This window comes from Quercus lobata, chromosome 7 (assembly GCF_001633185.2).
Source record: "Quercus lobata isolate SW786 chromosome 7, ValleyOak3.0 Primary Assembly, whole genome shotgun sequence".
Taxonomy (NCBI): Eukaryota; Viridiplantae; Streptophyta; class Magnoliopsida; order Fagales; family Fagaceae; genus Quercus; species Quercus lobata.
In genome coordinates this window covers 35,329,939-35,357,082 of record NC_044910.1, presented here as the reverse complement: position 1 = coordinate 35,357,082, position 27,144 = coordinate 35,329,939, and the positions used below count along the sequence as shown (strand labels likewise).

Here is a 27,144-nt window from a genome sequence, read left to right as displayed (position 1 = left end):
TGAAAATAGGAAGAGACAGAGACAGAGTCAGAGACAGTGCATTCATGCTTGCTTACTAGATAAAAGGATGAGTGAAGAAATAATTATTGCAAAATACTCCATATGCTTTGCATAAGTTAAGAAAAAAGGCGTGACACATAAAAGAAAGGCATGAGTGATTTTTTAAGCACCTAGTATGATTAGCCTTGTATTATTATGAAAAATAATTACAGGGGAGGAAGTATCATCAGTGTTTATGCATATACTAGGGAAAGCTCTCCTTTTATCTGCCTCATCTTCCAATTTGTTATGTTATCATAACTTTTCATTTAGTTTGCGTCTCAATCTGATTTTTAATCAATTAAGGGGTAAAGAAAAAGGAAAAATTTGACAATTTTATCTAGTAAGCAAGCATGAATGCACTAATTCACCTTACAAGCTTAGAGCGTTGTCAGTTATAAGGTCAATTATATTGGCTTGAGGATGCATACACTTAGATGTAAGATACTGTGAATGTTCAATTTGGCTTTCAATCTGTTGTTAACTATTTTCTTTCTTTTACCCCCTTAAAACATGGTATTGGGTTGTGAGCAATCATCAAAATACAAGCTCTTTGTTTTACTTAATTATTATAGCTCAACCAGTTGGAAATAATGGGGAAGTTTATAATATGCAGGATTGGCATTTTTTGGATATTGCCTGTAGGTTTCATCAATCTTTGGTATACTTTCTGCGTTATTTTGAATCATCAATTACTTGAGGGGAAAGACTGTCAAAGTGTCAGGTATTCTATGGGACTACATTTCATGTGTCGTGAAACTTTAGATTCTAGAGTTTTGATATCAAAAGGACTTATATAATGAAGAGACATCATACCAGGAAAGGGTGGGGCAAGTTGAATATCATGAGACAAGTCAAAGTGATCAAGCTGTGAGTCTTTGACTGAAAATTGCAGACTATGGCGAGAATGTGTAGTCAAGAAGTAGGAGACACTTGTAGTGCAGAATTATCCTTATATTATGACCTTTGTAATCAAGTGTATATTTCAATAGAACTCTTGTTACATATGTCTATGTTTCTATCTCCTTTTTTTTTTTGAAAGTGGGCTTGATTTTCATTAAAACCAGAAAGAGAGTTACTGTCATACAAGGATCTACAAAAGTAGAACCAAAAAGACTAAGCACTACAATAAATCTGATTGGATTAACAAAGAAATAAAAGGAGGAGTAACACCCTTCCATAGTTGGGAGCTTTTTGTCCTGCGAGGATGTTGGGCTAACTCGTGTGCACCTTGATTGAAGTCTCTACATATGTTTCTATCTCTTATACTATTACTCTACAAGATATGGAATTACCCTTACGAAGAAATGAAAAATTTGTCGAAATATAGAGTTAAAAATGGCCCAGCCATCCTCAAACGATACTACTAAGAAATTACACAGAAAATAGAAATTCATTAAACGTATTTTCATAATGTTAATAATATATCACATATATGATCACTGTTCAACTAAACAAATATTCAAACATGCACACACAAAACCAACATCTTTAAGTATCTTCTAATCCAATTACAAAAAATATCAAAAATTTGCTACAAACTTCGCAAATAAATGTCTAAGTTGCCCTACAAGCTAGATTATATCAAATCTCAATCAATAATTAAACTGAAAATTAGCGAATTTTGCATTGCTAACTGCAAGATACATTTTTTTTCAATCAGTCATGGGATACTTCAAAACCTTTTCTTCAAAACAAATGGGCATGGAACTTCGCATAAAGTGTGCACTTGATTTCTTGAACAACACTTGTACCTGTCTTTAGACCTTTTTCAAGTTTAGGCTGCTCCAACTCATTTTCTACGAAAAGAAAAATCAAATGCATTATGTACATCAGGGAAAAAAATCCACAAAGAAAAATTTCTTAAAAATCCATACCATCAAGTCAAAAGCTCTACATTTTTTTAGCAAATACACTGACAAACTTCAAGTGGTCCATATACTTAGTCATGAAACTAAACTAACATAAGAACAAAAGCATTATCTTCTATTAAACATACCTTCTATTTGAAAAATTGAACCAACATAAGAACAAAAGCAATATCTTCTATCAAACATACCTTCTATTTGAAAGGGAATTGGGTAAGAAGCTAAGCAAAATTCCAAACACTTTTGTGTAAAAAGAACATGAGTTCAAAAAGGCTTGTTCCTACATGCACATTGCATCAAGCCTGAGCCTTGAGGTCCAATAAAAGTTTTTAAAATTATAGTATTTATTAAAACTAACAAAATGAAAAAGGCCATTTAATAATAAAAATTTAGATGACACATATTTCTGCTTTTATATGCAGTAAGCCAAATGTTCAATGTTTCAAACCCCCTTCACACAAGCATTTTGACCTATCAACTCAAAAGCCCATTTAATAATGTGATGCATACAAACATTACAAGATCAATTGAAATCATATAAAGTTACAAACATTACAAGATCCACCTCATCTTTGGAGGATCCCCCAAAAATGTGGACATTAGGTTTGTAAGTTATAAAACCACCATCTTTTAGCTGTTATATATTGAAACATTGATCATGACTGATGTGCCATTTGCCAAATATTGAAGCCAAAAAAATAGCCTAAAGAGATTTATCAACCAAGAGGCATGTCTTCACTTTCAGTAAGTTTTCCAAGCATGGTACAATATGTAAAACTTAGATGGGGTGAGTCAAGCAATTTTAGCACATAGTTTATAAAAGACTCTCACTGAATGAAGTGAAATGAAAAAAGAAAAAGAAAAAGTCTATTAGAAAAAATGAGCTGTTTTTTCCCAGTGGTACAACCATTAGAAACTTAAATAAATATTTATAAAAGATGATACTTTAGAATTTAAAAAGGAATTAACAATGGTGTTCCAGTGACTTCTTTCAACTTTGAAATTAAATTTACATTGCAATTCAATAATATAATGAATGGCCAAAATTTTTGTGTAAACTAAAGTGTAGGAGTAGAGGAAAAGTGAGTTTTCCTTCATCATTAAAGTTTATGCATATTTTAAAACCATACTAGAACAACAACAAAATCCCAACTAAGAGATCTTGCAGGCTATTGTGATTATTCATTCATGGAACAGGTCTACTCTCCAATTATTCATTCCCACTAACTGGAAGTATTATTGAAATACAATATTCCGCCACCACTTGGCTACACTTTAGTTAGACCCCATGCCATAAACATATGGATTGCATAATTTTTAATTATCTGATAAGCTCTTTCCCATAATTTCTTAAAAGAAGAGTAATACTAGAATTTAATAGATTCTTCAAAATTATAGCAACATAATAAGTTTCTGAATGGATTAACTACTATATGAAGTCTAGATCACATAAGTTAAGAATGAAAACTACTTAAAGTACATGTCATCACCAGAAGTATCTACGTGTTATAGATGACAAAATTGCAAGAGATGTAACCTTGCAAATGGTTCCTTTGAATCAGCAGTCTACAATGTTCCTCTTGAAAGCACAAGAGGCTTAGCATCAACAATTTCTGAATCACTCTGAGATTCTCAATTGTACATAAAAAAATAAAAAAATTATCTACATATTACACCACAAAATCCAAACCCAAATTTCACAAAAATCAAAACTGAAAATTAAATAAATAACCTAAATGTTAAGTATCCAAATCCAAACCCAAAATTTCACAATAATCAAAACAAAAAATCAAATAAATAACTTACCAAGCAAAATCGGAATGGGTATGGTGAGGAAAAATGAATGGGCATGGGGGTGGCAAGGGGAGAGAGGGAGAAAGGATCTTGTGGTGAGGGAGAGAGAGTCGATGGGTATGGGAGGAGAGGAGTTGATGGTTGGGCTCAGCCTCATTGGTGTCGTCGCTGGGCTGGGCTGGGCTGGGCTCGACTCGGCACGTCAACGCTACGCTCGGCTCCGCTCGTCGGCGCTGGCGGGGTTGTGTGTGTGTGAATGTGAGAGGTCGTGTGAGAGATAGAGGAAACCTGCAGTGTGAGGTGAGCGAGGAGCTGAGTTCGTGGGTTAAGGATTTCAATCTGTGTGGTGAGCGAGGAACTGAGCGAGGAGGCACCGTGACGGCAGGGCGAGAGAGAACCTTGGAGAAGAGAGTGAGAAAGAGAGTTTGAATTTGAAATGTTCTGATGGGTTTGGTGAGAGAGAAACCGTGGTTTGTCCGATTGAGTTAAACAGCCTCTAGTTTAAGTGTAGTTAAGTGTGGTTTGGGTTAAGTGGGTTAAATTATGACGTGGCACATTTTTGGCCCTTGATATAATGCAAAGGTGATCCTGTCCGTGAACTGGAGCCTCTCCATTTCAAAGGGAAATGGAGAGGATCCGGATCCACAATTTCATTATGGTCACTCCCACGTGGAAGACACCAACCAGGTCCCCCTACCCATTTTTTCTTTCATAGAAAAAAAAAATCCACATCTTTTATTGATGTCCACATTTATTTATTCTGATAGGTCCACATTTAAAAATTAAAACATGAAAATAGTGATAATGCATGTGTATGAAAGATGTACAAGAAGGTGTGTTTAAGAATCAACGCCTTTATAAGAATGGGTCCATCAATGAATTATCATCATATAGTGGGTCAATCAATAAGTTTAGAGTAAAAAAAAAAAAAAAATTCACCATTGAGAAGGCAAGTTGTTCTTTGGAGGTAAAAATGTAATATTAATGGTAAATCCAAATGAAAACAACTAAGAAATTACCGATCCAACCACCGCTAAAAATGTTAAAAAAAATTATTGTGTAGTATTACTTAGGTATGATTGGTAGTTAGGATGTGTTTCTTTCACCCAAAAATATTTTCTTCTTAATTTCAGGTGTTTGCTGTGATGACATTTGCTTTATGATATTTACCAAATTTTGTATGTTTTAGATATAACATGTCCCTTTTGTTGAAAATGTTGGTCAAACCTGAAAATAGTTGTTAATTGATTGTAAAATTTTGGGGCATTTTAGGTAAGGAAGTCAATACCGTACTGGTACCAGCCTTACCGGGGAAATATACCGTACCAACCATTAAAACCAGTACTAGTACACCTCCAAAATGTAGTAGAAAAAATACTGTATTGTACTGGCCTATTTCGGCTATACCAGCCCGTACCGGCTGGTATTGGCATTTCGGTCAGTACAATAAAAAAATATAAAAAAATTGAAGAAAATTATTAAAAAACATTTTATTTAATATAATATATTGGTTAATGTATGTATGTATATATGTATATATGTATAGAAATATGTAAATAGCAGTAATCCTGAAATAGTATATTGGTATCAACGGGTACCAAAATATTTCGTTCTCCTAGCCAAACTGAAATAGCTTCCGGTACGAAATTGACTCTCTTGAAGTGTGGGGTAATCATATAAAAAAAATTTTGCAGGGAAATGCCGCTATAGGGCTTTAAAACGTCACTATAGGACTTAAAAAAGCCACTATAGGAACTCGAGTTTTTAAAACTTGAGATCTATGTGGCATTTTCAGTCCAACTCATCCAGCAAAACACTCGCAAAGCGAGTTTTTGGGACTCGAGTTTTAATATGGATCTCGAGTTTTTAAAACTTGAGATGCTACTTTCCATTATTCTTCCGAACCTTACTTAACTTACTACATAGTTGTCCCTCACACTGCTAGTTTACTCATTCCCCCCTATTCTGCGTGGGGCAACATCCTTACTTGACGAGTATCAGATGCTAATGGCAAACCAACGAACCCTGAAGCTTTTGTTGCTGTGCTACTGATATGATATATGGCTTGTCCACGGGCTAGGCTAGCTGTTTGAGCCTATGTTGGCCCTTGGACCCTATTATACATGTATCACAAAAAAAAGAAGGAAAAATCTCTGGTGGCAAAGTGATGGCATAGAGGCCCAAAGGTCTTAAGACATTTTGTAAAGGGGCCTATAGGCCCAGAAAATTGTAGATTTAGACCGTCACTTGGAGTGGGCCCGAAAACTTTTTTTTTTTTTTTTGACAGAATAGATCGAGAAAACAAAGAAACAAAACCCTAAAGATATAAAAGCCCTTTCCTATTTCCCTCATCCTCTCAGTCACACACAACACAACAATTCAAAAACCCTAAAAACCAGATCAACTTCATCTCGCCGTTTTTATCGGGGAAAAAAAAAAAAAAATGAGTGAACCAGTCCCATTGCCTGTCAGCCGGAGTCCATATCATATCTATCATCGCTCACTGAGCGAGGGATGTCAAAAGATAATTGTGTATCCACAGGGCTCTAATTTACGTGACGTCAGGGTCTTCGTGAATTGGAACACAGGGACCGTTACTGTGAATGGTAACATTGATTCGGCGATTCCGCACTTCCCTATGGAAATATCTCTTCCGGGAGGCTTTTATGACCAAAGTGCCCTCGGATTCAGGGTTTTTGGCAGTGAACAAATAGTCATTAACTTTCCCTTTGTTGGAGACGGTTCGTGGGTGCCTCTTCGGCGATTGGTATATATATATTTTTTTTTATATTTCCTTCTTTATCTTTCTATCTATATCCATTTTTTTGTAATATTTTAGTTGATTACTAATCACTATTATATTATAATTTAATTCTCAGGATCAATCTTCTCAGGAGTAGCAATCTTCTCAAGAGCAATCTTAGTTAGTAGAGAATACCGCTGCTGATTTGGAGCAGAAACAAAAAGAAACAACTAATCTATATATTTTTGTCCTTTTCTTTTTAGGTAAAAAAAAAAAAAAATATTAACAGCACTTAGATTTTATTTTTTTTTTGTTTCTTAATGTAATGTAGTGGTGCTTTGACGACCCATTGAGGTTTTTTTGAAATGTGAATGAATGAATCTTGATTATCAGATGAAGAATGCTATTCCATTCATTTTGTTCTCCCATGCGATTATGGTTTGACCAAAAAAGTCTCTAATTTGAATTTTTTTTTTTATGATTGATAACACGTCAATTTGTGCAAGAAAACTGTTGTGAATAGTAAATTGTAAATTGAAAATAATGATTGAGAAAAAAAGGAACAATGAAATGGGTGAAGATGTAAGTGGTGAGATAAAACTAATAAGAATGGTAAATTTGGTGAAAAAGTGATATGATTTGATATGTGGAGAAGATTTATTTTCCTACTTTCTTTATGTTAAGGGTCTGTACAGTGGGAGTCTTCTTTTTTTTTTGTTAGGGTAAAGTACCAAAGAATAGTTCATAATATACCAACTTCAAGGATCTTTTTCAAGTAGCCAAGGGGAGGCACCCCCCTCGACCCCCCTGGCTCCATCCTTGAGTCCAGCAACAGTAGATCAAGAGGGAGAGACTCAAATTTCGCTTTTGTTTGTAAAATTCTGTTAAGAGAAAAGACAGTGTGATCTGTGGATGTTGAGTACTTTTAATCAGTTATTCAGAATATTGTAACTAGCTTTAGCTCTTTCACGTGTTGTTGTTTTAATGTGGTTGTTCAACAATTAAAATGTTTTTACTAATGTGTTAAAGGTCCTTTCTACACATATCTCGCTTTGCTTATCGAACTATTGCTACTTGTTGTGGCCAATAAGGCAGTTGCTTTGAACCAGCTAACAAGCTCCGGTTTCACAATTTTAACTGAAATCATGTTTTAAAAACATAATTTAAAAAATGAGTGTGGAATAATGAGTGCGAAATAAGATTTTCCGTTATATATACATTGCTAAACAAAGGAGTCAGCTTGAAGAAAGTTGGAAGTGGGTTTGTTGTAACATGACAAGAACATTAAGTTTCTCTGCATGGCAAGGCAAAGAATGTTGTTAGCAAGAGAAAGCTAGTCAAGAAGGTTGATTTGCTGAGGCTAGAGTGAGTTTCTAACTTTCTTGGAACTTAAGTATTATCACTGTCTTCTTAGTCTTAAAGTAGAGTGAGTTTCTAACTTTATTGGAACTAATGTTATCCACTTTGCTTATAGCATGGCTGACATAAACAACCTCAAGGAGATGATAGTTTTGGCAATTCACACTGGAAAAATCTACTTTGTTGTTGAGGTTGTGAATAATATCTCTGCTGAGAGTCCTTTTGGTGGAAACACTGACAATGCCTCATCAAAATATGACATTTTCAGAGTACTTCAACAAAAAGTAAGTGATTTCTTATCCTGAATGATGTTTTGAGCTTATTGTGTATTTTTCCCTTTGGATTCCTCTATATAGTTCCATAGATAACTCCTGTCATGACTTCTAAGTGTCTAACACACTTTGTCTTCTATCCCATCCTGAATCTGAGCTAAATAAAATACATCAAACAAGGCATTTACATACTACAGTTTTCTAAATCATGCAACTACCTGCCTCACAACACCGGGTTCCTTGCACTACGCCACCCTTAACCTCCATATAGTAGCTCACCTTGTCAGGTACATGGATCTCTATCATTGAACACAGCCTCCAATGCATTTTAGTGAGTTCTAGGGTTGAATTGGTGCCAAGGGTAAAAGAAAACAATGGAAAATGAAAAAGACATTGCAGATGGCTCCAAAAATATTGGGAAAATCACTGCAAATATCAGGAAATTCCGGCAAGTCAGATGGTTTGTTCTTCGGATTCTGGTGACCTTGTCGGTGCTGACATTAGCACACCCCTCTCATTGGAACATAGCCTCCAACGTGTTTTAGTAAGTTCTAGGGTTGGATCAGGACGCTTTGATACCAAGTTGAGTTGTAAATTATGAAAATGTTTCATTTATTTCAAATTGTTATTTTGGCAACATAATTATGGAATATGTATCAATCTGTCATTTTCTTAAGTTAGTTTACAATGGTGGAAAATGAAATTTGTCTTATTAGTGGAATAAAAATATACAAACAAACCATTTTGGAAGACTATGCAGCTACAATACAATATGGGCACATTGAAATGGCATCCTGGATAAAATAGTTTTAGTATCTGATAAGTCAATATGAACATGTAATAATCAGCAGCATGTTGGTGTATAAATTTCTTTCTTTGACAGATATATAAAACTCAGGCACCGGAACTGGACTCTCCATCCCTCATTTATGTGGGAAGGAGATGCTATTTGGTCCAATGATCACTGGGATTTTGTTATGTACATTAGAAAAGTGACATTAATGTTTTGTGAACATGCCACAATATATGAACATATGTTATCCCTGTTTGTTTTTATTTTGTTATACACTGCTTTGCATTCCTGTATGCACTGGGTACAAGTCTAACTTTTAACAGGCTTTAGTACCTTAATGAGTTTATGAGTTACGATGCTTTGCATTTTTTCTTTGACAGGGATATATACGTGACAGTGCATTTGATCCTCGTCGTTGGGTTGCTCCTGGACAGCGTTTTTATGGCCTGTTCCCTGTAAATGTGGGGTGGGTACTCCAGAAGTGCCTTTGGATGCAAAATTCCATACTGAAGACCCAAAGTTATGATTGGAAATAGCTGTGATTAAGGTCATAGATGGATGAGTTTAAAAACCATGGCTGATTGTGTTGAAGCCCTCATAGGAGCATACTATATTGGTGGTGGAATAATTGCTGCACTCCATCTGATGAAGTGGCTTGGAATTGATGCTGAACTTGATCCCTCATTAGTTGTTGAAGCAATTACTACTGCTTCTCTACGGTCCTACGTCTCAAAAGATAATGAGGTTGCAACCCTAGAGTCAAAGCTTGGTTATGAATTTTCTGTTAAGGGTCTTTTACAGGAGGTCATAACACATGCATCCCAGCAAGAACTGGGAGTTGGCTATTGTTACCAGGTAGCAATGGACATTCTCAGCAGATTTGAATCACTTGATTGAATTTTTCTCTCTCTGCCCCCTCACCCCCTCTTCCTTTTCCTAAAATATCCTTTTTAAATGTCTGTTGAAGAAGTCTCTGTAAATTTTGAAAATGACAAGAAATTGAACACAGAATAAGCAAGAGCTGTATATAATCTCTCTTCTTAACTTCTTGAATTTTTTGACATAGGCTTGAATATCTTGGTGACTCGGTGTTGGACCTGCTTATTACATGGCATCTCTATCAGAGCTACACAGATATTGATCCAGGTGAGTTGACAGTTGACTGACTTGTGTTCAGCTTCAGTAAATAATGAAAATTTCGCTCAAGCTGCTGTAATACTAAACCTTCACCAGGATCTTCAACACTGCTCAGGGTTACTTCTATGTCAACTAACAGAATATGTGAAGTCTATTTCTGAATCTCATACTGATGGATCACTCCGAGGCCCAAAAGGTCCTGAGGTTAGTTTTTATGCTCATTCCCCTTTTCCTTCTTCTTGATGTGAATTTTGACAGTTGCCATTTGTATCCATGATTCTTAGTCAATGTTTCTTAAATATTTGCTGTTGTGTAAGTCATTTGGTTGGTGAGTTCTACATTGACTTGCTTCTTTGTGGTTTGGTTGCCATTATTTTTCTGTTTATGATTAGTTTGTTTGTATGACCATCTTCTTTTTGTTACAGGCTCTTGGAGATATGGTGGAAAGTATTGCAAGGGCAATACTACTTGACACCAAGCTTAATCTTAATGAAGTTTGGAGAATATATAAGCCCCTGTTATCTCCAATTGTGACCCCTGATAAGCTTGAACTGCATCCATTTTGAAAACTGAAAGAACTATGTGCTTCTCGTCGGTATTTTATAAAAGAAACATTTATAAAGAAGGGAGATATGGTGCATGCCGAGCTTAGTTTACAGCTGAAAGACGTCCTTTTGATTGGAGAGGGATATGAGGGGGAGAAAGAAATTGCAAGAGGAGAAGCAGCTTGTCACTTATTTAAAAAACTTGAGGTTTGTTGGTGCTTCTCTAAATGCCTGTGCTTCTTCTTTGTTTCATAAACCTTACTATGCAGATCACCATTTTAATTAAAGATTATTGGGCAGTTCAATTTTTTCTTAGAAATTTTAAGATTTTATTTAGTATAAAGTTTTAGGGTACTCTCTTAGATACTTTATGCTTCTTTGCATTTAGGAGTTTTTTGAATATACATATTTCTTGTCAAAAAAAAAAAAAAATGTTTTAGGGTTACTTTATTAGCTATCTATCTTTTTATAGTTTTTGCAGATACAATCTCATTGTTGTCATAAATCACCCAATGTTTTTTTTGTGTGGGAACAATTTTAAATCTATAAAATGCACATTGCATTGGAAACTTTTTTTTTTTTAATTAAAAATATTATTATTTATATTCTTCTTGCCTTGATGTCTTATTTAAGAAATAAAAGTTACCCAAAAAAAAACTTCTGAAACCTATGCAAAGAATGGTTTCTTCCGTTCTCCAAATTAATTGTGATGACGATTTAAAAGTTGTCTTAGGTGTCCTCTTTTTTTCCCCCACCTCCCCTTTTGGCGGTTATTTAAGCAAGAATTACTTTAGAAGTAGAAAGATAATCAGAATGAAAATTGAACTATTTATGAATGGTTATGGAATGGAACTTAAATGCCTTAAAAATAATTAATTTGGTGATAGAATTTATATTTTGAATGATTTCATGAGTTCAGACTGAAAAAGAAACACACAAGTTTAGTTTCTTGTATAGTTACCCTAATGCTTCAGTAGTAATGAATGAGTCTAAGTGTTGAGCAGTTTGGTCACAAGTAGATTTTGCTGATGTGCTGCACATCTCAGAATCTGTCAACTTTTTTCATTACCCAACATAGCTAATGTGATACTTTTAAATGCAACAGGAAAGAGGAATTGTATTCACCTGAAGTGCTTCCAAATAGAGAAATCTGGATGCGGACCATATTGACGATTCAACTGCTTCATACATGGAAATTGATGTATGTGATCAATTAACTGATGAAAATCTTTCAGAGCTAGCGATCAATAAAAAGCGAAAATCAACTGAACATCAATTGCCCTCCGAGTCAACTAGTGTTTCTTCTCCAACCAATGATTGTTCTAACATAGACTGCAGTCCTGACAGTGGCACCCGAGGCTTGCACCATCTATGCATTATTTTTCTTGTTTTGATACTGAGAGTGATGGATCGAAACAATGCCAGAGCATTATGTATTAAGATAGTCAATGTGTGTGGCATTCAGCTATTGCATTTTGATATTTGCTTCTTACTACTTACTGTTCGTAAATGATTGTGATTAGAATTGTTCACACAGCTGCTTTTGCTTTTCTGGAACTTGCACGTATTTTCGTTTAATATTTTTATTGAAATCAAAATATATATATATAAGCAGAGGCCTCATGTAAGAATGCATGAGGTCCTGCTAAGTGGCACTCTAATTTTGCTTTTAATCTTTTTTTTTTTACCTCTTTTATTAAGTTTTTTTTTTTTTTTTACTGTTACCCAATAGTTCACTTTAACTTATTTTACTGTTATCTTATTAATATCACATTAATTGCCTAAGCTTACATCATACATTTCTCTATTCTTCATGTTATTCAGCATACTTACTGTTTTAGCATTAAAAAAAAAATAAAATAATAATAAAATAAGTTAAGGACTAATAGTAATAACTAATCAGATAAGGCCCTGAAGAGAGATAGAGAGACACAAAAATATTGTAGATTGTTAAATAATATGCACTATTTCACTATATATTACCAGAATAAAATACCTGAGACTAACAAAACATTTGAGAGAGAAATTGAAGAATCTGAGGGGTCACTTATCTCCGTTATACTGACCTCCCACTACCATCAAGACGTCGAAACCCCTACGAGTAATTTTTTTTTTCTTTTTAAATTAGGGGCTTAAATACGATTTATGTTTAGGTAATTTGGTTGGATAGTTTTTGTTTTAGGTATATAAGTAGATAAAATATTTGGTGCGCAATGTAAAACTATATTTTACCGTGGTTTAATTTTAAATCATCTATAAGAAAGATGCACACACTTACCCACACCATGTCTTAGTGTCGCACCATTGATGAGTTGAAGAAGGTCAAAGAGTTGGGCATACTTTCATTTCATGGTATGAAATATGTGAACACAACACAAATTAGTTGATTTTCATGGTCCCGTTACTCTTTTGCATTTATTTTTGGTTTCATGATTTTTTTTTTATTATTTTAAATTTACCTTAAAAAGGCTACAAATATGCAGTGAAGTTACTAAACTAATTTTTAATATCTCAAAATGTATATATTTATTTACTTTAATTTAATTTACTTTTTCTTTATAATATATGTACAACATATCCAAAATTGTCTTACATAAAGTATCACAAAATTATCCGTGTATCATATAGGCAACTTACTAGTTACTAAAAAGGTTGATCAAATGACAATGGGTGCAAATTCAAACGTGTTGGCCATTTAACACTCAATGTTGTCCTACAATAACCACATCAATGTTGGATGAATTAGGTTTATAGTATAACATTATCTTTTATGTTTGATCAAAGTAAAATTTCAGTGGCTCAGCCTCATTGGCGTCGTCGCTGGGCTGGGCTGGGCTCGACTCAGCACATCGATGCTGGGCTCGGCTCCGCTCGTCGGTGCTGGCGGGGTTGTGTGTGTGAATGTGAGAGGCCGTGTGAGAGATAGAGGAAACCCACAGTGTGAGGTGAGCGAGGAGCTGAGTTCATGGGTTAGGGATTTCAATCTGTGTGGTGAGCGAGGAACTGAGCGAGGAGGCATCGTGACGGCGGGGCGAGAGAGAACCTTGGAGAAGAGAGTGAGAAAGAGAGTTTGAATTTGAAATGTTCAGATGGGTTTGGTGAGAGAGAAACTGTGGTTTGTCCGGTTGAGTTAAACAACCTCTAGTTTAAGTGTAGTTAAGTGTGGTTTGGGTTAAGTGGGTTAAGTTATGACGTGGCACATTTTTGGCCCTTGATATAATGCAAAGGTGATCCTGTCCGTGAACTGGAGCCTCTCCATTTCAAAGGGAAATGGAGAGGATCCAGATCCTGAAATTGTGAACATTGTTCTAACTTATAAAAAGTGTGAGAACAATTATAAAAATAATTCTCCATTGGTTGATCAGTTTGACCGCAGCTGACAAAAAAGCCAAAACCCAAAGGAGCGGGAAGTAACTAACTTAACTAAAAATAACTACTTAAGTCAGTCCGTTTATAAGAGTCAGAGCCTCTCTCATAAAGACTCACTCTTCTTCACCTTTTTCCTCTATTGCGAAGAGCACTCAGAATTCTCAATTCTCAAACCAGATTTGCTGTTAGCTCCCAGATCTCAATCTCTCAAAACCGAACTTCTCTCTCAAGGGTACTTTCATACGATTCCAACTCTTTAAATTTCACAGTCGAAATCATGTGTTTATTGATTTTCTTCTAGTTCATAGTTATACAATTCTTTATGCACCATATCGACCCCTTCTTTCTTTCTTTTTTTTCTTTTTTTTTTTTTTTTTTTTTTTTTTTTTTTAATTTAATATTTCTTGTAGTTTACTTGAACTTGACTTGATTAGAAACGTCCAAGAAATGCTGAGAGCTTGTTATTTATTGGCTTAAAATTTGTATTGAAAAGAGTTTTTCTTGATAGTTTTTGTGTGTTCCAAATGAGAAATTAGAGATTGTTTAGAAATTAAATGTCTTTTCTTTTTCTTCGTAAACAAACATAGAATAAAGATAGCTTATTTTCCAAATTTTTTTCAATTATGCTTCACTTCTTTTGTTTTCTTTTAGATAATCTCTTACAGGGTTTCTACATGTTTGATTTGCTTTATTTTTTGCAGTTGAATCCTGCTTCAGTTCTTTCTTAATGTTATTGGCATTGGATTACTCATTTATTGTTTAAACTTGATATTTCTTACATAAACAGAAGTTACAGAACGCTCCCATGGACGATTTGGATGATTTCGATGTTGATCCTTGGGTGGAGAACTGTGTTAGAGAAATGCAGAATTCCTTGAATGAACATCAGGCCAGAGCTCGTAGTAGAAGATTGTTGGAGGCTTTCATCACAACCTATAGTAAACTAGCATGGAGTAATGCTGAATCTGTGGGTTCTCATTGCGAAAATGTATTGTTCTTTCCCTTCCTTTTTCTTTACTTTGGTAGATAGGAGAAATGTATTTTATTTATTCCTAAAAGAAAAAAAATATATTTAATAGTTAGAGTGAGTAATAGATAAAGACTCACCCCATTAGGAATTTCATTATAGATAGGTATTTAGTGAGATTTGATAATGAAAATTCCTTGATGGAAGGAGTTTATAAAATGGAGACTATCCTTAATATATAGGAAGAAATTTCTGTCCATCAAAGGACTTTCTAATGGGATAATTTATAGGCTTGAGGAGATCTATCTTTTTCTGTGTTTTTCTCTACAAATTATTTGAACAATATTAGCAGAAGGTATAGTTTAATTTCTTCTGATGTTTTAAAATTCTCGCAGTTGCAGGGACTGATTGAAGGAGCTTGTATGCAAATTAATAATCTCAAGCAAGCACAGGAAGCCCAACTTGAACGTGAGAAAGAGCTTGAAAATCGGAACTTGGAGGTGCAATATCTGAAGCAACTGGTGCCCGAATACCAGAGTCGGCTGAGAGCATTAGAGGTTTAGCTCACGCACCCCATATATGCTTGTTTTACCATGATGCTTGAAGGTTGTTTTAATTGATAGTTTTGTTTCCATTTTATTGATCACTGGGAAAAGAAAGACCCCATGTTGTTTGTTTGTCTGTTTTGGTGTGAGTAGGTACAAAAAGATTGGGATAAAAAGATAAAGAAAAGGACTTTACAGTTTACACTTTGTTTAAAGAAGGGAAAAATTGGATCTTTAAAAGAAATGGAATGGAAAGTTCTGTTTGGGTGATATTGCTTCAAATAGATTTGCTTAATATTGGGTTTCTTTCTTTTAAGACTTGTGTGAGCTTTATTGTGAGAGAGGTAACCAATTGCCAAATTACCGAATATATCCTGCCACTTGGGGGTTGATGTCTCAAGTGTTAAGGGGTGGGCTGGAATTGCTGTAGATCTTTAAGTTCAAACCATACTCTGGTGGGCATGGTGGAACTAGTGCTACCAGCTCTACTTGTAAGCTTTTCTGATTGTTTATATGGTATAGATTCAAGAATTTGTGTAGGATAGCTGTGGCTGTCAACACGTGGCGAGATTCGCCAAATAGGTAGCTTGGTACTGGCTCTTCGATTGGCTAAAAGAAATTGCCCATTAACCCAAATTGTTTTGGGCGCAAATTGAATGCATAAGCATTACACAAACAAAACTAAATTCAGCCTCTGTATTTTGTCTTATGTTTTCCATGTCAGCAGCAGTGTCTTCAGTGGCTATATATGCTGTTCATTCGAAAGAAATTAATTGGGCATTAATAATTTTGATTGAATCCTTGCTTTCCTTATAGTCATTGCATATCATTTGCATGATTTCAATTAACTATATGTCTACTGTTAGTTTTCTAATTTTTCTCTAGTCTGATGACGATTGTTTGTTTCTATGATGCACTATCAGGAGGAAAAAAATGAATTGACAATGCAACTACAACAGGCTCAGCAAAGCGACTCCAACCCAAGGGGCTTCCGTGCACCCTGATGCCTTCTATCGATTCTTGGATACGTTAATTTGGCCTAATGGATGCATAGATAGTATGTTAGTATGTGAGTGCTTTCAACTGCTGTGAAAATGGTTGTGCTATTTATCTGTGGGCACTAGAAAGGGTGTCTGCTGTCCCAATTTCTCTGCGGGGTTTTCCTGATCCTCTCTTATGTAGGCAGTGATGAAAGACACATTTAGTTTCATTTGAATACACCACCATTAAGGATTACTTCTCTTTACAGTTCGTGTCCTTGATTTCAATATTGAACTTTTTTTTGGTAAATAATTTCAATATTGAAATTGATGCACATCATAGGTGTTTGTAGGTAAAAGTGACTTCAAGATCAAATAAAGTAATTGTAAAAATATACCTTGATAAAGAGATTAATGGTGCTTATATATCTCTATCTTTCTGGTTTTCTTTGGCTGAATACTTGGCAATTAATATTGCTTAAATATATGAGGCACCCTCTTTTGGGTATGCAGGTACTAAGAGTCCTCTCACTACTAACCACCAGACATCATCTAGCTGGGTTCATTAACATAACTTTTATTATACACCAATATTATAACCTATCATCTCAACCATTGTGAAATTTGTTGTATATTTATATATATATATATATATTTATATTTTTTTTTTGTTATTGCTTTGCACCTCTCTAATGGTTTCTCCCCTGCCTTCAAAAGGTTTGAGAAAAATATACCCAAGTTTGTAAGTGATCTTGGTAAAATGACATCTACTTCCATCTTACAAAGATAGCATAGATTTTAAACCATTTGTGAATAGTAGGATATTCATATTAGAAAAGCTCTCATCTCTGGTCTATATAGTACCAATTTACAAATGAATACTTTGTTTATGTCAAAAAAAAAAAAAAAAAATTACAATGTATGACCAACTTCTAATTAAAAGAAGAGACTTAACTGGTGAAACCAGCCAGCAAAAAAAAAAAAAGGAAAAAACGAAGGTGTTTTCAATAAATCTTGAGATACAAATACAAATATGATTTAATTTGGTGGGAGTTATTTCTTAATTCGTGAAAATTTTAAATTCTCACCTGAAATTTCTATCAACCAAATTAGTGAAAGAAGTAATATTTATACAATTTCCATCAACCAAATATATATAGAACTGGGGTGGAAAATTGGTGAGAGTTATTTTCTTCCCTAGCTACAAAATATTTTTCCCTCCAAATAGGCAAAAAAAATTGAGAGGAATATAGGGTAAGAGTGCAAGAACATTGAACATTGGACGCCATCATTAAGAGGAATATTTTTCCCTCAAAAAATATGTATTTGTATCCCTCCTATACTTTTTATATGATAGGGGTGATTTTTTTTTTTTTTTTTAAGAAGATGGATGATATAATAATTAATTACAAATCACAAGCATTTTTTTCCTGTCAAAACATTGGACAAATACATTATTTTTTCTTCCTCCTATTTTTTGTCCTTCCTATCAAATACATATTTTTTTATTAATTTCCCACATTTTTTCAACTCACAAACAGATATATAATAAACAATTTCCATCCCAAAAAAATCCAAATTAATAAAAAAAAAATGTCTATAAAAAAAGAAGTTGAGAGAGAGAGAGAGAGAGAGCCCAGTTTTTGGGGTGAATCAATGATTGGTGTCAATGGCAAGATTGACAACTGATGATGAGGGCGAGAATACTAGCTGCTAATTGTAGGGTGTGGGGTGGAGGTTGGAGTTGATGAGTTTTAAGTGATGTGCAAAATGTTTTTCCTAAAATTAGAGGTGTAAATTATTTTACTCCACATTGCCCAAAATTTGCAGTCAACAAGTTGGCCAACATTTCCTGTGATACCAAACACTTGAAATTGGAAAAATAATTAATTGAAAAATATTTCTAGGTAAAACAAACATAGCCTAATTATCAGTCATACCCTAATAATGATACTGGTTAACATCACTGTTTTACCAACAAAAAATAAACAAATAACTTGCTCAATCTCAACTGCTATGATTTTTTTTTTTTTTTAATTCTAGACTTATTGATTGATCCATTATATGATAATATTTCTTTGATTGACCGATTTTTTTTAAGGGTACATATCATCTTCCTATTAGAAGTTGAAGCCTAAGACTCCAAATATGTTTGGAGTCAAACTTTTTTCCTTATTTTCATATGTTTCCTATCAAATACATGAGATGAAAAAAATATCATTTTTCAATAACTATAAACCCAATTTTTCTTTAAAAAAAAAAATGGTTAGAGAAGGGTGACCAAAGTGGCTTCCCTACCTGAACGTAACCATAATGGCTTCCGACTATGGTAGCATTCCCTTTTCACATACATATATACTTAGATTAAGTTAGAGTATAATTTTTATCTAGTATTTAAATATATATATATATATATATATATATAAATTCTAACGTGGCTAAAATTTCCATCGTTGATTACTCTGACCACAGCTGACAAAAAAGCCAAAATCAAAAGGAGCGGGAAGTAACTAACTTAACTAATTTCCTCAGACCGTTTATAAAAGCCTATAGCTTCGTAGACTTCACTCTTCTTCATCTTTTTCCTCTATTGCGCTACCCAAACGAAAAGCTCTCAAATTTCTCAATCTCTCAAACCAGAGTCTCCGTTAGCTCTCAGATCATAATCTCTCAAACCAGACTTCTCTCTCTCAAGGGTACTCTTATTTTCTTCATTCTTTTTCTTTTTTATTAGAAACGTCCAAGAAAAGCTGAGAGCTTGTTATTCATTGGCTTAAAAATTTGAATTCAAAGAATCATAACAGTTTTTGACTTCTTGTTTGGTTTGCAATAAGACTGAGGAAAGAAAAAAGAAACTAGTTTTGTGGGGTACTTGGTTTTAACCACTGTGTTCCAAATGAGAAATTAGAGATCGACTAAAAATTATATGCTTTTTCTTTTTCTTATCCAACTTTTTCTTTGTAAACAAACATAGCATAAAGAAAGCTCCTTTTTCCATGTTTTACATTGATGCTACTCTTTCTTTTGGATAATATCTTATGGGGTTTCTACTATTTTGATTTGCTTTATTGTTTTTTGGACTTGGAATTTTGCTTCAATTCTTTCTTTCTTATTGTCATTGGCATTGGATTACTCATTTATTGCTTAAAATCAGCTTTTGACCCCAACCTGATATTTCTTATAAAAACAGAAGTTACAGAACGCTGCCATGGACAGTATTGATGATTGGGTGGAGCGCAGTATCAGTGAATGGAAGACCACCTTCAATGAACGTATCGCCAGAGCTCGTTGTAGAAAATTGATTGAGGAAATCGTGACATATATCCGTGACCGTGTACGCCCTGTGGTTAGCAATGTATTATAATTCCCCTTAATGTTCTTTCCTTTCCTTTTTCTTTTCTTTGGTAGATGGGAGATATGGGCAGCGTCCAAATGGGGCCAGCGTAAAGACGGTTTGAATATAGGGAAAATTACAATTCACCTTCTTGTGATTCATCCATTTCACAAACTTTTAATTGTTACATTTGACCCTTTAAAGTTTTAATTAAAACGAAACTGTTAGAATTCCATCCAAAGTATATAACCCTACTGATTTCATTCTACTCCAAAATTTAAGGGTTGAAATGTAGCAATTGATAGTTTGTGTATTGATATATGGCTTGTCCACGGGCTAGGCTAGCTGTTTGAGCCTATGTTGGCCCTTGGACCCTATTATACATGTATCACAAAAAAAAGAAGGAAAAATCTCTGGTGGCAAAGTGATGGCATAGAGGCCCAAAGGTCTTAAGACATTTTGTAAAGGGGCCTATAGGCCCAGAAAATTGTAGATTTAGACCGTCACTTGGAGTGGGCCCGAAAACTTTTTTTTTTTTTTGACAGAATAGATCGAAAAAACAAAGAAACAAAACCCTAAAGATATAAAAGCCCTTTCCTGTTTCCCTCATCCTCTCAGTCACACACAACACAACAATTCAAAAACCCTAAAAACCAGATCAACTTCATCTCGCCGTTTCTATCGGAAAAAAAAATGAGTGAACCAGTCCCATTGCCTGTCAGCCGGAGTCCATATCATATCTATCATCGCTCACTGAGCGAGGGATGTCAAAAGATAATTGTGTATCCACAGGGCTCTAATTTACGTGACGTCAGGGTCTTCGTGAATTGGAACACAGGAACCGTTACTGTGAATGGTAACATTGATTCGGCGATTCCGCACTTCCCTATGGAAATATCTCTTCCGGGAGGCTTTTATGACCAAAGTGCCCTCGGATTCAGGGTTTTTGGCAGTGAACAAATAGTCATTAACTTTCCCTTTGTCGGAGACGGTTCGTGGGTGCCTCTTCGGCGATTGGTATATTTTTTTTATATTTCCTTCTTTATCTTTCTATCTATATCCATTTTTTTTGTAATATTTTAGTTGATTACTAATCACTATTATATTATAATTTAATTCTCAGGATCAATCTTCTCAGGAGGAGCAATCTTCTCAGGATCAATATTCTCAGGCGCAATCTTAGTTAGTAGAGAATACCGCTGCTGTTTTGGAGCAGAAACAAAAAGAAACAACTAATCTATATATTTTTGTCCTTTTCTTTTTAGGTAAAAAAAAAAATATTAACAACACTAATGTAATGTAGTGTAGTGGTGCTTTGACGACCCATTGAGGTTTTTTTAAAATGTCTGCTTGTGTCATGAATTAAGAATGCTGAATGAATGAATCTTGATTATCAGAAGAAGAATGCTATTCCATTCATTTTGTTCTCCCATGCGATTATGGTTGGACCAAAAAAGGTCTCTAATTTGATTTTGTTCAATCAAATTTATTAAGAGGTGTACGTGATTTTACTTTTTGTTTTTATGATGTGAGAAAATGAAAATGTGCTAGTAAGGAAATTCTGAGATTTTTTTTTTTTGCTAGGAATTGAGCCATAATTTCAGTATATTTTTTTGCTCTCCAATGACAAGAATGTATGGCACTTAAACAATATAATAAATAAATGTTTGAATGAATATTTTTATGATTGATAACACGTCAATTTGTAAAATTTGTAGTATTCATAGCATTGCTCAGCAAGAAAAGTGTTGTGAATAGTAAATTGAAAATAATGATTGAGAAAAAAAGGAACAATGAAATGGGTGAAGATGTAAGTGGTGAGATAAAACTAATAAGAATGGTAAATTTGGTGAAAAAGTGATATGATTTGATATGTGGAGAAGATTTATTTTCCTACTTTCTTTATGTTAAGGGTCTGTACAGTGGGAGTCTTTTTTTTTTTTGTTAGGGTAAAGTACCAAAGAAAAGTTCATAATATACCAACTTCAAGGATCTTTTTCAAGGAGCCAAGGGGAGGCACCCCCCTCGACCCCCCTGGCTCCACCCTTGAGTCCAACAACAGTAGATCAAGAGGGAGAGACTCAAATTTCGCTTTTGTTTGTAAAATTCTGTTAAGAGAAAAGACAATGTGATCTGTGGATGTTGAGTACTTTTAATCAGTTATTCAGAATATTGTAACTAGCTTTAGCTCTTCCACGTGTTGTTGTTTTAATGTGGTTGTTCAACAATTAAAATGTTTTTGCTAATGTGTTAAAGGTCCTTTCTACACATATCTCGCTTTGCTTATCGAACTATTGCTACTTGTTGTGGCCAATAAGGCAGTTGCTTTGAACCAGCTATGTTGAATATGCTTAACAAGCCCCGGTTTCACAATTTTAACTGAAATCATGTTTTAAAAACATAATTTAAAAAATGAGTGTGTATAGGGTGTGGAATAATGAGTGCGAAATAAGATTTTCCGTTATATATACATTGCTAAACAAAGGAGTCAGCTTGAAGAAAGTTGGAAGTGGGTTTGTTGTAACATGACAAGAACATTAAGTTTCTCTGCATGGCAAGGCAAAGAATGTTGTTAGCAAGAGCAAGCTAGTCAAGAAGGTTGATTTGCTGAGGCTAGAGTGAGTTTCTAACTTTCTTGGAACTTAAGTATTATCACTGTCTTCTTAGTCTTAAAGTAGAGTGAGTTTCTAACTTTATTGGAACTAATGTTATCCACTTTGCTTATAGCATGGCTGAGATAAACAACCTCAAGGAGATGATAGTTTTGGCAATTCACACTGGAAAAATCTACTTTGTTGTTGAGGTTGTGAATAATATCTCTGCTGAGAGTCCTTTTGGCGGAAACACTGACAATGCCTCATCAAAATATGACATTTTCAGAGTACTTCAACAAAAAGTAAGTGATTTCTTATCCTGAATGATGTTTTGAGCTTATTGTGTATTTTTCCCTTTGGATTCCTCTATATAGTTCCATAGATAACTCCTGTCATGACTTCTAAGTGTCTAACACACTTTGTCTTCTATCCCATCCTGAATCTGAGCTAAATACAATACATCAAACAAGGCATTTACATACTACAGTTTTCTCAATCATGGACCTACCTGCCTCACAAAACCGGGTTCCTTGCACTACGCCACCCTTAACCTCCATATAGTAGATCACCTTGTGAGGTACATGGATCTCTATCATTGAACACAGCCTCCAATGCGTTTTAGTGAGTTCTAGGGTTGAATTGGTGCCAAGGGTAAAAGAAAACAATGGAAAATGAAAAAGACATTGCAGATGGCTCCAAAAATATTGGGAAAATCACTGCAAATATCAGGAGATTCCGGCAAGTCAGATGGTTTGTTCTTCGGATTCTGGTGACCTTGTCGGTGCTGACATTAGCACACCCCTCTCATTGGAACATAGCCTCCAACGTGTTTTAGTAAGTTCTAGGGTTGGATCAGGACGCTTTGATACCAAGTTGAGTTGTAAATTATGAAAATGTTTCATTTATTTCAAATTGTTATTTTGGCAACATAATTATGGAATATGTATCAATCTGTCATTTTCTTAAGTTAGTTTACAATGGTGGAAAATGAAATTTGTCTTATTAGTGGAATAAAAATATACAAACAAACCATTTTGGAAGACTATGCAGCTACAATACAATATGGGCACATTGAGATGGCATCCTGGATAAAATAAATTTAGTATCTGATAAGTCAATATGAACATGTAATAATCAGCAGCATGTTGGTGTATAAATTTCTTTCTTTGACAGATATATAAGACTCAGGCACCGGAACTGGACTCTCCATCCCTCATTTATGTGGGAAGGAGATGCTATTTGGTCCAATGATCACTGGGATTTTGTTATGTACATTAGAAAAATGACATTAATGTTTTGTGAACATGCCACAATATATGAACATATGTTATCCCTGTTTGTTTTTATTTTGTTATACACTGCTTTGCATTCCTGTATGCACTGGGTACAAGTCTAACTTTTAACAGGCTTTAGTACCTTAATGAGTTTATGAGTTACGATGCTTTGCATTTTTTCTTTGACAGGGATATATACGTGACAGTGTATTTGATCCTCGTCGTTGGGTTGCTCCTGGACAGCGTTTTTATGGCCTATTCCCTGTAAATGTGGGGTGGATACTCCAGAAGTGCCTTTGGATGCAAAATTCCATACTGAAGACCCAAAGTTATGATTGGAAATAGCTGTGATTAAGGTCATAGATGGATGAGTTTAAAAACCATGGCTGATTGTGTTGAAGCCCTCATAGGAGCATACTATATTGGTGGTGGAATAATTGCTGCACTCCATCTGATGAAGTGGCTTGGAATTGATGCTGAACTTGATCCCTCATTAGTTGTTGAAGCAATTACTACTGCTTCTCTACGGTCCTACGTCTCAAAAGATAATGAGGTTGCAACCCTAGAGTCAAAGCTTGGTTATGAATTTTCTGTTAAGGGTCTTTTACAGGAGGTCATAACACATGCATCCCAGCAAGAACTGGGAGTTGGCTATTGTTACCAGGTAGCAATGGACATTCTCAGCAGATTTGAATCACTTGATTGAATTTTTCTCTCTCTGCCCCCTCACCCCCTCTTCCTTTTCCTAAAATATCCTTTTTAAATGTCTGTTGAAGAAGTCTCTGTAAATTTTGAAAATGACAAGAAATTGAACACAGAATAAGCAAGAGCTGTATATAATCTCTCTTCTTAACTTCTTGAATTTTTTGACATAGGCTTGAATATCTTGGTGACTCGGTGTTGGACCTGCTTATTACATGGCATCTCTATCAGAGCTACACAGATATTGATCCAGGTGAGTTGACAGTTGACTGACTTGTGTTCAGCTTCAGTAAATAATGAAAATTTCGCTCAAGCTGCTGTAATACTAAACCTTCACCAGGATCTTCAACACTGCTCAGGGTTACTTCTATGTCAACTAACAGAATATGTGAAGTCTATTTCTGAATCTCATACTGATGGATCACTCCGAGGCCCAAAAGGTCCTGAGGTTAGTTTTTATGCTCATTCCCCTTTTCCTTCTTCTTGATGTGAATTTTGACAGTTGCCATTTGTATCCATGATTCTTAGTCAATGTTTCTTAAATATTTGCTGTTGTGTAAGTCATTTGGTTGGTGAGTTCTACATTGACTTGCTTCTTTGTGGTTTGGTTGCCATTATTTTTCTGTTTATGATTAGTTTGTTTGTATGACCATCTTCTTTTTGTTACAGGCTCTTGGAGATATGGTGGAAAGTATTGCAAGGGCAATACTACTTGACACCAAGCTTAATCTTAATGAAGTTTGGAGAATATATAAGCCCCTGTTATCTCCAATTGTGACCCCTGATAAGCTTGAACTGCATCCATTTTGAAAACTGAAAGAACTATGTGCTTCTCGTGGGTATTTTATAAAAGAAACATTTATAAAGAAGGGAGATATGGTGCATGCCGAGCTTAGTTTACAGCTGAAAGACGTCCTTTTGATTGGAGAGGGATATGAGGGGGAGAAAAAAATTGCAAGAGGAGAAGCAGCTTGTCACTTATTTAAAAAACTTGAGGTTTGTTGGTGCTTCTCTAAATGCCTGTGCTTCTTCTTTGTTTCATAAACCTTACTATGCAGATCACCATTTTAATTAAAGATTATTGGGCAGTTCAATTTTTTCTTAGAAATTTTAAGATTTTATTTAGTATAAAGTTTTAGGGTACTCTCTTAGATACTTTATGCTTCTTTGCATTTAGGAGTTTTTTGAATATACATATTTCTTGTCAAAAAAAAAAAAAAATGTTTTAGGGTTACTTTATTAGCTATCTATCTTTTTATAGTTTTTGCAGATACAATCTCATTGTTGTCATAAATCACCCAATGTTTTTTTTGTGTGGGAACAATTTTAAATCTATAAAATGCACATTGCATTGGAAACTTTTTTTTTTTTAATTAAAAATATTATTATTTATATTCTTCTTGCCTTGATGTCTTATTTAAGAAATAAAAGTTACCCAAAAAAAAACTTCTGAAACCTATGCAAAGAATGGTTTCTTCCGTTCTCCAAATTAATTGTGATGACGATTTAAAAGTTGTCTTAGGTGTCCTCTTTTTTTCCCCCACCTCCCCTTTTGGCGGTTATTTAAGCAAGAATTACTTTAGAAGTAGAAAGATAATCAGAATGAAAATTGAACTATTTATGAATGGTTATGGAATGGAACTTAAATGCCTTAAAAATAATTAATTTGGTGATAGAATTTATATTTTGAATGATTTCATGAGTTCAGACTGAAAAAGAAACACACAAGTTTAGTTTCTTGTATAGTTACCCTAATGCTTCAGTAGTAATGAATGAGTCTAAGTGTTGAGCAGTTTGGTCACAAGTAGATTTTGCTGATGTGCTGCACATCTCAGAATCTGTCAACTTTTTTCATTACCCAACATAGCTAATGTGATACTTTTAAATGCAACAGGAAAGAGGAATTGTATTCACCTGAAGTGCTTCCAAATAGAGAAATCTGGATGCGGACCATATTGACGATTCAACTGCTTCATACATGGAAATTGATGTATGTGATCAATTAACTGATGAAAATCTTTCAGAGCTAGCGATCAATAAAAAGCGAAAATCAACTGAACATCAATTGCCCTCCGAGTCAACTAGTGTTTCTTCTCCAACCAATGATTGTTCTAACATAGACTGCAGTCCTGACAGTGGCACCCGAGGCTTGCACCATCTATGCATTATTTTTCTTGTTTTGATACTGAGAGTGATGGATCGAAACAATGCCAGAGCATTATGTATTAAGATAGTCAATGTGTGTGGCATTCAGCTATTGCATTTTGATATTTGCTTCTTACTACTTACTGTTCGTAAATGATTGTGATTAGAATTGTTCACACAGCTGCTTTTGCTTTTCTGGAACTTGCACGTATTTTCGTTTAATATTTTTATTGAAATCAAAATATATATATATAAGCAGAGGCCTCATGTAAGAATGCATGAGGTCCTGCTAAGTGGCACTCTAATTTTGCTTTTAATCTTTTTTTTTTTACCTCTTTTATTAAGTTTTTTTTTTTTTTTTTACTGTTACCCAATAGTTCACTTTAACTTATTTTACTGTTATCTTATTAATATCACATTAATTGCCTAAGCTTACATCATACATTTCTCTATTCTTCATGTTATTCAGCATACTTACTGTTTTAGCATTAAAAAAAAAATAAAATAATAATAAAATAAGTTAAGGACTAATAGTAATAACTAATCAGATAAGGCCCTGAAGAGAGATAGAGAGACACAAAAATATTGTAGATTGTTAAATAATATGCACTATTTCACTATATATTACCAGAATAAAATACCTGAGACTAACAAAACATTTGAGAGAGAAATTGAAGAATCTGA

The 27,144-nt window shown here is 34.5% G+C and overlaps 5 protein-coding genes across 10 annotated transcripts; all 5 read left to right on the top strand.

Annotated features, from left to right (window-relative positions):
- The first annotated feature begins 6,010 nt into the window (after positions 1-6,010).
- On the top strand, positions 6,011-7,167 carry LOC115953676. The gene is made up of 2 exons (XM_031071433.1): positions 6,011-6,468; positions 6,581-7,167. Exons 1-2 carry the CDS (start codon positions 6,145-6,147, stop codon positions 6,599-6,601), a joined length of 345 nt encoding a protein of 114 aa, XP_030927293.1. The 5' UTR covers positions 6,011-6,144; the 3' UTR covers positions 6,602-7,167.
- A 389-nt stretch (positions 7,168-7,556) lies between these two features.
- On the top strand, positions 7,557-12,042 carry LOC115953674 (endoribonuclease Dicer homolog 3-like). 6 transcript variants are annotated; one of them, XR_004083758.1, is made up of 7 exons: positions 7,557-7,809; positions 7,919-8,087; positions 9,249-9,723; positions 9,935-10,014; positions 10,102-10,209; positions 10,431-10,757; positions 11,656-12,042. XR_004083758.1 is itself a non-coding variant. In XM_031071426.1 (7 exons), exons 3-6 carry the CDS (start codon positions 9,683-9,685, stop codon positions 10,569-10,571), a joined length of 351 nt encoding a protein of 116 aa, XP_030927286.1. In that variant the 5' UTR covers positions 7,557-7,809; positions 7,919-8,087; positions 9,249-9,682; the 3' UTR covers positions 10,572-10,757; positions 11,656-12,042. The 6 variants fall into 6 exon arrangements, 5 of the variants coding, with proteins under 5 accessions (XP_030927286.1, XP_030927291.1, XP_030927290.1 ...); XM_031071426.1 differs by having other exon boundaries at positions 10,121-10,209; XM_031071431.1 differs by lacking the exons at positions 7,557-7,809; positions 7,919-8,087 and adding an exon at positions 8,103-8,362 and having other exon boundaries at positions 10,121-10,209.
- A 1,853-nt stretch (positions 12,043-13,895) lies between these two features.
- On the top strand, positions 13,896-16,847 carry LOC115953672. Its single transcript, XM_031071424.1, has 4 exons — positions 13,896-14,151; positions 14,707-14,907; positions 15,282-15,443; positions 16,355-16,847. Exons 2-4 carry the CDS (start codon positions 14,725-14,727, stop codon positions 16,433-16,435), a joined length of 426 nt encoding a protein of 141 aa, XP_030927284.1. The 5' UTR covers positions 13,896-14,151; positions 14,707-14,724; the 3' UTR covers positions 16,436-16,847.
- Positions 16,848-20,328: 3,481 nt separating this feature from the next.
- On the top strand, positions 20,329-21,256 carry LOC115953673. The gene is made up of 2 exons (XM_031071425.1): positions 20,329-20,762; positions 20,869-21,256. Exons 1-2 carry the CDS (start codon positions 20,439-20,441, stop codon positions 20,926-20,928), a joined length of 384 nt encoding a protein of 127 aa, XP_030927285.1. The 5' UTR covers positions 20,329-20,438; the 3' UTR covers positions 20,929-21,256.
- Positions 21,257-22,658: 1,402 nt separating this feature from the next.
- Positions 22,659-26,596, top strand: LOC115953675 (endoribonuclease Dicer homolog 3-like). Its single transcript, XM_031071432.1, has 6 exons — positions 22,659-23,173; positions 23,803-24,277; positions 24,489-24,568; positions 24,675-24,763; positions 24,985-25,311; positions 26,210-26,596. Exons 2-5 carry the CDS (start codon positions 24,237-24,239, stop codon positions 25,123-25,125), a joined length of 351 nt encoding a protein of 116 aa, XP_030927292.1. The 5' UTR covers positions 22,659-23,173; positions 23,803-24,236; the 3' UTR covers positions 25,126-25,311; positions 26,210-26,596.
- The last annotated feature ends 548 nt before the right edge of the window (positions 26,597-27,144 follow it).

Excerpts from the sequence above, each read along its gene's own strand:
- LOC115953674 (XM_031071426.1), top strand. The coding sequence starts at position 9,683 with ATGCATCCCAGCAAGAACTGGGAGTTGGCTATTGTTACCAG. Across the intron at positions 9,724-9,934 it reads GAGTTGGCTATTGTTACCAG|GCTTGAATATCTTGGTGACT; the intron begins GTAGCAATGGAC and ends TTTTTGACATAG. Across the intron at positions 10,015-10,120 it reads CTACACAGATATTGATCCAG|GGTTACTTCTATGTCAACTA; the intron begins GTGAGTTGACAG and ends AACACTGCTCAG.
- LOC115953676 (XM_031071433.1), top strand. The coding sequence starts at position 6,145 with ATGAGTGAACCAGTCCCATTGCCTGTCAGCCGGAGTCCATATCATATC. Across the intron at positions 6,469-6,580 it reads GGGTGCCTCTTCGGCGATTG|GATCAATCTTCTCAGGAGTA; the intron begins GTATATATATAT and ends TTTAATTCTCAG.
- LOC115953672 (XM_031071424.1), top strand. The coding sequence starts at position 14,725 with ATGGACGATTTGGATGATTTCGATGTTGATCCTTGGGTGGAGAACTGT. Across the intron at positions 14,908-15,281 it reads TGGGTTCTCATTGCGAAAAT|TTGCAGGGACTGATTGAAGG; the intron begins GTATTGTTCTTT and ends AAATTCTCGCAG. Across the intron at positions 15,444-16,354 it reads GTCGGCTGAGAGCATTAGAG|GAGGAAAAAAATGAATTGAC; the intron begins GTTTAGCTCACG and ends ATGCACTATCAG.
- LOC115953673 (XM_031071425.1), top strand. The coding sequence starts at position 20,439 with ATGAGTGAACCAGTCCCATTGCCTGTCAGCCGGAGTCCATATCATATC. Across the intron at positions 20,763-20,868 it reads GGGTGCCTCTTCGGCGATTG|GATCAATCTTCTCAGGAGGA; the intron begins GTATATTTTTTT and ends TTTAATTCTCAG.
- LOC115953675 (XM_031071432.1), top strand. The coding sequence starts at position 24,237 with ATGCATCCCAGCAAGAACTGGGAGTTGGCTATTGTTACCAG. Across the intron at positions 24,278-24,488 it reads GAGTTGGCTATTGTTACCAG|GCTTGAATATCTTGGTGACT; the intron begins GTAGCAATGGAC and ends TTTTTGACATAG. Across the intron at positions 24,569-24,674 it reads CTACACAGATATTGATCCAG|GGTTACTTCTATGTCAACTA; the intron begins GTGAGTTGACAG and ends AACACTGCTCAG.